Below are 9590 nucleotides of genomic sequence, written 5' to 3'. Positions count from 1 at the left end.
CGAGAAACTGGAAGAGAGGCCAAAGAAGCGGGGCAGGTCTCGTTGGGGCCGGGCCACGCCAGTTGCCGGCGCGGATGGGGCTCGGAGCTCATCAGAGTCGGCTGGGAGCCCGCAGAGATCCCACGAGGACCGGCATGCGCAGTCAAAGACCAAGCGGAGGAAGGCCAGCAGGATGGTATCCGGCTCTGAGGAGGCGGATGACGACTCCTCTCACTGGGGTGAGTGCCCTATGCCTAGGCACCGGTGGTCCCTCCCAAGAGGGCCTCGTGGCCGGCTACGGGCTTCAAAACGCACGACACAGGGGGGTCAGAGGACCTGGCGCTCCCGCACAGCTGCGCAGGTCTGGAGGAGGGGGCGTAGAAGGACAGTGGCTAGGAGGCACAAACGGAAGAGGGATACCTCGAGGGACAGCTCTGGGTCAACTACCTCGGGGTCTACCAGTACTTCTTTTGACAGCGATAATCCTTTCGCGCCGGGCCTACCAGACACTCCGCTCAGTATGCACATGTCCCAGTCCCTCAAACGTAAAATTTGGCGGGGCGCTTACGTGGACATGTTTCAGATTTTGCTACCGACTAAGTCCAAGAAGGAGAAGGATAAAGAGGGCAAGAAGGGGTCGGAGGACCCAAAAGGCACCAAAATGGACAAGGGAATTCTGTCGTGGGCGTATGCATTTTTGGCCTACCACTCTGTGGTGGTAGAAGATGATGTCCATAAGACACATGAGCTCATCTTGTACATGAACATGATTCTGAGAGCGTATCAGGAGTTTGGGGGGGAGGCTTGGAAGCGATATGACGAGGATTTTCGCAGGTTCGCCGCCCACAACAGGCACTGGCCGTGGGATATGCGGCATAACGATTTGTGGCTTCAAGCCACGCAGCAAGCGTCAACTCCGGCCAGTGGGCGAACACCCACAGGTCATTTGCTCTTAACGACGGGCAAGGAGGCTACTCTTCCCCGCCCGGCGGTGGGGACGGGGACCCCGGCCTCCGGCCAACGCAGCACGGCTGGGTCGTCCTTTCGAGGTCAGCCATACTGTTACGAGTACGGCGCTAGAGGGGCCTGTTCCAGGGCATATTGTCGTTTTCGCCACGCCTGCTCCTTGTGTAGTGGCAGACACCCGACCTCCGCTTGTTACAGGGGGCGCGGTGGGGCCGGCTCCAAGGACGCTGGGACCCCCGCCAAACCCCAGCCTGGGGGGGCTCAAGGTAAGGGGCCCAACCCCCGTTAGATTGGACAGGTTGCAGCATTGGCTCACCGGCTACCGCCCCAAGAAGGGTGCGGATTTCCTGCTCGCAGGGTTTACCGCGGGTTTCAGGATCCCGTATGGGGGGCCGCGCAGGACATGCATGGCGGACAATTTGAGGTCTGTGGCAGGAATGGGCCACGTTGTGCGGGACAAAATTATGAAGGAGGTGCGCGAGGGCCGGGTTTTGGGCCCCTTTGCGGAGCCCCCCCTGCCCTTCCTGCAGGTGTCCCCACTCGGTGTGGTGCCCAAGAGGGCCGCGGGTGAGTTTAGGCTTATACATCACCTGTCGTTCCCCCCTGGTGAATCGGTGAACGACCACATTCCCGAGGAGCTCTGCTCGGTGCGCTACACGCCATTCGAGACGGCGGTCGCGATGGTCCGGGCGTGCGGAGTGGGGGCGCTGATGGGGAAGTGTGATATCAAATTGGCCTTCCGGCTTTTGCCCATTCACCCGGGGGATTTCGACTTGTTGGGTTTCCAGTTCGAGGGCGGGTTCTTTGTTGATAGAGCCTTGCCAATGGGTTGTTCTATATCCTGCTCGTTGTTTGAGAAGTTTAGTTCATTTTTGGAGTGGGCACATGTTAAAAGTACGGGCTTTGCGTCTGTAGTACATTATTTGGATGATTTTCTATTCGCGGGGCCGGCGGGCGCCGTCGATTGTCAGCAGGGAATGATGGGTTTCCAGGCTTTATGCGCGGATTTAGGTGTACCTTTGGCTCACGAAAAGACCGAGGGGCCTTCAACCAAACTGACATTTTTAGGCATCGAGGTGGACTCCGTTGCACAAACGTGTAGGCTACCCGATGACAAACTGACTAGACTCAAGGAGGCGGTGAGGGTCGCACGAGCCGCAAAGAAGGTGACTTTGAAACAGGTGCAGGAGCTGGCTGGCCTGTTAAATTTTGCTTGTCGGGTGATCGCGCCAGGAAGGGCCTTTATGTTTAGACTGTACAGGGCAACGGTTGGTGTGTCAAAACCGCACCACAGGATCAGGTTATCGAAGAGTGTTAGGGAGGACCTCGTGGTGTGGCAAGGGTTTCTGGACGGATACAACGGTGTGTCATTGTGGAGGCAGGATATGCTGCTGAAAGCGGACTTCCAAGTGAAGTCCGATGCGGCGGGCACGACCGGCTTTGGAGTGGTGTGGCAAAGCAAATGGTTCCGGGCTGACTGGCCGCAGGAGTGGCTCGGTGGGGCCATCTGTAGGGATTTGACATTTTTGGAGCTATTCCCAATAGTCGTGGCCATTGAGTTGTGGGCATCCAGTTTTGCCGGTAGGACAGTCCACTTTTGGTGCGACAATATGGCGGTTGTACACGTAGTGAATACTCTTTCATCTAGGAACGAGCGGGTTATGGGTTTGGTCCGGCATATGGTTAGGAGATGCCTTGCCAACAATATGCTTTTCCGGGCACATCATGTTCCGGGGGTGAGAAACGGGGTGGCTGACGCTCTGTCCAGGGGGCAGTTGGCTAGGTTCCGGCTGCTTGCCCCACAGGCCGAGGAGTACCCGGAAGCAGCCCCACAGCATCTGTGGCTGATTGGAGGGCCGACGTAAGCAAGGCCATGGATTTGTCCATAGCTCCCAGCACCAGGAGAGCGTACCAGCGGGCAGGTAGGGAATTTTGGGCTTTTCGTCATGATAGGAGATACGATCAGCTCTGGCCGGCCCCGGTCGAACACCTACTTGAATTTTGCGCGCTTGACCGCCGCCGTGGGTTGTCTGCCCGGACGATTAGGGGCAAGTTGGCAGGCCTGGCCTTCGTAGCCAAGTCTCGGGGCTTTGCGGACACCACAGGGGATTTCAGGATTAGAAAGACATTAGAGGGTTGGATCAGGGAGAAAGGTCAGGCCCGGGGTGACAGCAGGTGTCCCCTAAAGCTCACCCACTTGATGGGGCTTTACGAGCTGTGGGGTCGGCTCTGCCGCTCTGCTTATGAGGCGTCATTGTACCACGCCGCGGTGGTGACCTTGTTTTTCGGGGCCTTTCGGGTCAGCGAGGTTCTAGCAGCTTCCAGAGCCGATAGCTCCGGCCAGGCGTTCACCACTAGGGATATCAAGTTAGGTCGTAGCTCGGTGTCCTTGAGGCTTCGACGGTCCAAGACCGACCAGAGGGGTAGAGGTGTGACGGTCCAACTTTCCCGGGCTAACAACCGGCGGGTGTGCCCGGTGGCAGCTCTGGTGGCGTATTGGGCCCACAGGGGTGAAGAACCGGGTTTTTTGTTTTGTCATGTGTCCGGTGAACCCCTGACCAGGTACCAGTTCTGGGCTGTCACGTCCAAGGCGCTGGCAAGGCTGGGCTTGGACCCCAGACGTTACGGGACTCACTCATTCAGAATAGGTGCAGCGTCGTTGGCAGCAGTCGAAGGTTTCAGCAGGCTGGATATAAAGACAGTGGGCCGCTGGAGATCTGGGGCCTTCCGGACGTACATCCGCCCCTAGGTGAGTGGGGCGGGGCGGGGGGGAGGCGCCGGGCCGCCAGTCTGATGCTGCTCTGCTTCCTCCCTTTCTCTAGCCCGACGACTTGACCGGCGCCGCAGAATCCTGATATGTGGCCACAGCATGGTGTACTGGGCCGAGCGGAGGGCCCGTGAGACGACGCCCGGCACGAGTTTGGAGATCGATCGAGCGGTGGTTCAGTGGTTGGGCCGACGAGGCCTACGTTGGCGGGAAGTTCTTCCACTGTTGTTCGACAGTGGAAGGGTGCGAGGGGTGCCGGGCTGTTTGGTATTGCACGTTGGTGGGAACGATCTAGGAGCGATGACAGGTGTAGAGCTGCTGTGGCACATCTGGGAGAGTTTGCAGGTGATCTGGGAGCGGTGGCCAGATACGTGTGTGTGGTGGTCCAACATCCTGCCCAGGAGGAGTTGGCGGCAGGCTAGAAGCCCCAGCGCAGTGGACAAGGCTAGAAAGAGGGTAAACAGAGCAGTTAGGAAGTGGGTGATTCAGGCTGGGGGTGGAGTGATAGACCATCCAGACATCAGGGCATCCCTCATAGATTTGTACAGGCAGGACGGTGTACACTTGACCGATAGTGGGAACGATAAATTTATAGCCGACCTGCAGAGGTGCCTGCACATTTATGTGCAGGGGGGGGAGCAGGGGGAATAAATTAAAATTTCACCCCCTGCTGTGGCCGATAGGGGGCGGAAAATAAAATAAATAGCAACTGGTGAGCTCCTTTTGGGGCACCTCTACTGAGGTGAGGGGCGAGCTCCTTCTCGGATTACAGGGCTCGACCGGCCTGGGTCCGGGGAGTGAGTCGCTCCTGTGGCTCGCTGGCTGGAGTTTAACGTAGACCAGTAGCGAGCCATCCCACACGCCAGGTGTGGCGTAGTAAGGGTGCAGGGGGTAGGTGTAGTTTAACATGACCCGCACCCAGTTTCAAGGAGTTTTCGCCCCAGGGTTGCTGTCTGAATTGGGCATGTTATTCCGCCCCCATTTGATTTTGCACCCTGCAGGTCATGTGGGGTTAATGTTTTAAATAAGTTAATAAGTTAAGAATTAAGTTGTTGAATAAAAGTGACCCCGTTGTACCCACACCTTGTGTCCGACTATTACTCCGCCTGCGCCGCAATTCCCACAGCCGACTTACCGGCCGGTGGGGTTTGCGGCGATCGGCGGGGGATGGAGGCCGCCATGTTGGGGGGCGGAGTCACGGCACCCACGTCGGGTGCCGTGACCACGTGGTGCGGTGCGTGGGCACCGATTGGCCGGGCGAGTGGAGGCAGCCCTATAAGAGGGGGCTGCCTTGTGGCGCAGCAGTCTCGCCCGGAGCATCGTGAGGCACCCACCCACCCTCCCTCTGTTACAGGGTGCATATGATGGGTCGCCCTCCGGGGGGCCGAGTAGGAATTTTTTGCAGTCGCAGCAGAATTGGACGAGCTGCGATTGTTTTTTCGCCTACTCCACTCTGTGCGTGGGAGTGTGGTTAGGGGGTGGCCCCACCATCTAGTGCCCCCCCCCTTAGGGTCACTGGGGGGGAGGGGTGGCCGATAGGGGGCGGAAAATAAAATAAATAGCAACTGGTGAGCTCCTTTTGGGGCACCTCTACTGAGGTGAGGGGCGAGCTCCTTCTCGGATTACAGGGCTCGACCGGCCTGGGTCCGGGGAGTGAGTCGCTCCTGTGGCTCGCTGGCTGGAGTTTAACGTAGACCAGTAGCGAGCCATCCCACACGCCAGGTGTGGCGTAGTAAGGGTGCAGGGGGTAGGTGTAGTTTAACATGACCCGCACCCAGTTTCAAGGAGTTTTCGCCCCAGGGTTGCTGTCTGAATTGGGCATGTTATTCCGCCCCCATTTGATTTTGCACCCTGCAGGTCATGTGGGGTTAATGTTTTAAATAAGTTAATAAGTTAAGAATTAAGTTGTTGAATAAAAGTGACCCCGTTGTACCCACACCTTGTGTCCGACTATTACTCCGCCTGCGCCGCAACACAAAATCACAAAGCGTGAGAAGCTCAGTGCTCCACAGAAGGAGGATCTACAGACTGCTTTAAAAAGTAAGACTCATTTTTAATCCTTTAGAACTCTGTATGGTGGTAACCAATATAATCTACATGCACTCATGTCTGAAATATCTGAAGAATCTGGAACTCTCTATACTGAGACAAATTCAGTATATGCTCGGTTATGCAGAATGACTTTCTTTTTCTATTTTAAAGACTAGGAATACAATCTAATAAGTAGATTTCAATTGCCAGAGAGAAGCAACTAGTGATCAGATGAAGTACATATGGGACAGCAAGCGCATAGAAGAATGCAATTTACAGTTAGCCCTTATTTGGCTACCGGATGTAATTCTAGGTAGATATCACTTATAAAGCCATTTCATTTTACTATAGATAATAATGGAGAGACTGCACGATTCCTGTAAGTGCCCATCTGCTTTGTGTGCACTGACAGCATTAACCTCTTTCAGGTCCCATTGCAAAATAGTGTCACTAAGAGGAAACCAGGGACAACTTTTTCTGTTACTCCATTTATGCTGTGCGATAACATTTCCCCCCCTCCGAGATCCATGTTTTCGATCATGCCCATTTTCAATTGTTCTTTAAAATCTCAGCTTTTTCCTAGGCTTTGGTTAAGAGTGATTGGTAGGCCCTTTTGAACTGAAGAGATTATTTTGTTCTCTTTGGTAGTTGTTTTATTATTGTTGTTTTTATGGAGTTATTTTAATTTTGTGAAGCCACTTTGTTAATAGGGTTGGGCAATCTGGAAATTTAATAAATAGTACAACTGTATTTTCAGATATTAATATTGTACATGGATTGTGGAGGGTATAGGTTTAGGTCACTTCATGACAGAGGTTCTTTGGTCAATATATTAGCAACAACCTATATATAGTGATAAATGGACTGCATTCTAAATCAGTTTCGTTATTTGTGTAATGTGTGTTAAAATCTTCAGAAAAAACTATACACTTTATTTTGACTGAAATGTTTAGTTGACACTTTCCTAATGAGTTAGAGTTCTTTGCAGTCTGTTTTCTGGAACACTTGTGTTCTTAAGTTCTTAGGATAAATGTTTAGAAGGACTCAAATAGATAAAGATATATACTTATTATAATAAAATATGAATGCATTACTGAAGGGGTTTTTTCTTCCTTTCTTACATATGTGTACTAGTTTCTAAACCTGAAAGAAGATCCTCACTTACAGCAATTGTGATATTTGTTGCAACTTGTATTGCTGCTGGTGGATGGTATATATTTTGGCATTCACCAATTCATGTTTCTGAAATGGATTATAAAGTTCTACAAACATTTAAAAAACAAATGAAAGAGCTCAGGAACACTTATCCAAGTCAAGACGCAATAGTTTGGAACAGAATCCAAGTTACTTTTGAGAAACGTCTAAATTCTTCTCACCCTCATTTGGAACCAGCTATTTTATTACTCACCGCTTCAAAAGAAGCTGAAGATGTGTTGAAGTGTTTAAGCAACCAGATTGCTGATGCTTTCTCATCTTCTCAAGGTGCACTTACGATTAAAATTGATGGGGCCAGCACAAGAGCTCAAGATAGTGATGTTGTCAAACTTAATGTCGATGAAAAGCTGAGCTCTGGTTTCGAGAATGGTAACAAAGCAGCGGTAGTCCATCGGTTTGACTCATTGCCCGCAGGTTCCACCCTGATTTTTTACAAGTACTGTGACCATGAAAATGCAGCATTTAAAGATGTGGCATTACTATTAACCGTTCTTCTGGATGGGGAGTCCTTGAATAAGAGCTTTTCCTTATTGCAAGTTGAGGAGAGAGTGAAATATTTCCTCTGGGCTAAATTTACTAACTCAGACACACCGAAGTCTTATAACTACACGGATACAGACAAGTTGAGTGGCTTGTGGAGTCACATAGCCCATGTAGTCTTACCTATATGGCCGGAAAACTTCATCCCTCAGGAGAAATGTTTGCAGATGAAATGACTGAAGAAAAGGGAGCAAGAAGAAAATACGTTGCAATACAAAATGTATTGTATAAGTCTGTTTATATAATGAGAAAATTGCAATTTATTAATCAGAATTACTGAAGTTATAGGTGATTCAATATCAGAATAAAATTTCTCCTTTATAGAGAAGCTGGTAATCTATAAAAAACTTAGACCTTTAACAATTCTAGTGATTTATTGGAAATCAAGATTCTATCTTAAGGGGGGAAATCTTGTTGCTCAGGCCCACCCAACTTTGTGTAATGAATTTTTTAAAGCATCAAAATCCTTTTGGAAAATACTGTGATTGTGGATAACAAGGTAAGGAATTATAATACTAGATTCTATCTTTCTGCTTAAAGTTTAATAGACTGCAAAGTTGAAGTTGAGACCAGGTTTTCCTATATCCTAAGAATAATTTTGTCTTATTCCATTTTCACAAACTGCATTGTAAAAAATCTTGTACCTGTAGATTCTGTAAGTTTCTGCTTTTGCTACAAAATTATGTAAGATATAAGCCTGTGTTAAATCAATGATAGACTCTTTTTCTCGTTTGAAAATGGCATGTAGCTATGTAATACAGTATGCATGTTTTCAAATAATTATAATTACATCAATCCAAAAACACAGGGCTCTTCAGTTTATTCAGTTAGACTATCACTGACAACCAAAGGCTTCCTTCAGATGAGAAATTTTGAAATTTTTTATTTGATTTTTTTTATTTGGTCAATGACCAGCAACATTAAATAATAAAATGAGTTATATAAAACAACAATAGGAAATACAACCAGGATCAATAAAGAGGACTAAGTGCATTATATATTAGCAAGTATAAAATAAATCAAATATGATATACTCAATAAACACCTTATTACAATAATATCCCATTTATTTATCTAACACTGGTAAAAGTGAGGGGTCCATGGTGCTCTCTGAGCTTGCTTGTTTTCTTGCAGATGTTTCATTACCTTAACAAGGTAATATCACCAAAGCTGGAACTAGAGCACCAAGGACCCCCCTCATTTCATCCCTGAACTACAAATGTTCTCCTTTATTAGCACTGATAAAAGTAATACAGGTAGTCTTCAACTTACAACAGTTCATTTACTGACCGTTCAAAGTTACAATGACACTGAAAAAAATGACATTATTTTTCACACTTACGACAATTGCAGCAATCCTGGTCACCTGGTCAAATTTTAGATGCTTGGCAACTGACTCATATTTATGACAGTTGCAGTGTCCTATGGTCACGTGATCATACTTTGTGACCTTCTCACAAGCAAATGTCAACGGGGAAGTCAGATTCATTTAACAACCGTGCTACTAATTTAACCACTGCAGTGCTTCACTTAACATATGTGGAAAGAAAAGGCATAAAATAGGGCAAAACTCACTTTGCAAATGTGTCACTTAGCAACATAAATTTTGGGCTCTGTTATCATAAGTTAAGGACCACGTGTATAATAAAGCTATACATTAAAATATATGTTCTCTAAAAATTATTAACAAAAATAATTAAGCAAAGTGTTAATAAGAATAAGGATATTTTTTTTGGAATTTTTACCAGTTAGAATAGAATTCTTTATTGTCCAATTGTGATTGGATACACAATGAATTTGTCTAGATGCATATGCTCTCAGTGTACATAAAAGATACATTTGTCAAGAATCATGAGGTACAACACAATGATTGTCATAAGGATCAAATAAACAATGAGGAAACAATCAACATTAATACAAATTTTAGGGATACAAGCAACATGTTACAGTCATACAGTCAATTGGTGGGGGGAAATGGGTGATAGGAATGATGAGAAAAAACTAGTAGTAATAGTGCAGACTTAGTAAATAGTTTGACAGAGTTGAAGGAATTATTTGTTTTGCAGAGTGATGGCATTCAAGAAAAAAACTC

General features: G+C 48.2%; 1 protein-coding gene across 1 annotated transcript; it reads left to right on the top strand.

The window, feature by feature from the left end:
* The first annotated feature begins 6892 nt into the window (after positions 1-6892).
* On the top strand, positions 6893-8494 carry LOC139165772 (torsin-1A-interacting protein 1-like). The gene has a single exon (XM_070749016.1). The coding sequence runs from the start codon at positions 6991-6993 to the stop codon at positions 7672-7674; it is 684 nt and encodes a 227-aa protein (XP_070605117.1). The 5' UTR covers positions 6893-6990; the 3' UTR covers positions 7675-8494.
* Positions 8495-9590: the final 1096 nt, after the last annotated feature.

Source organism: Erythrolamprus reginae, chromosome 3 (genome assembly GCF_031021105.1).
Source record: "Erythrolamprus reginae isolate rEryReg1 chromosome 3, rEryReg1.hap1, whole genome shotgun sequence".
In the NCBI taxonomy this organism is placed as follows: Eukaryota; Metazoa; Chordata; class Lepidosauria; order Squamata; family Dipsadidae; genus Erythrolamprus; species Erythrolamprus reginae.
The sequence above is the reverse complement of the archived record's forward strand: the minus strand, read 5'-3'. Positions and strand labels throughout refer to the sequence as shown.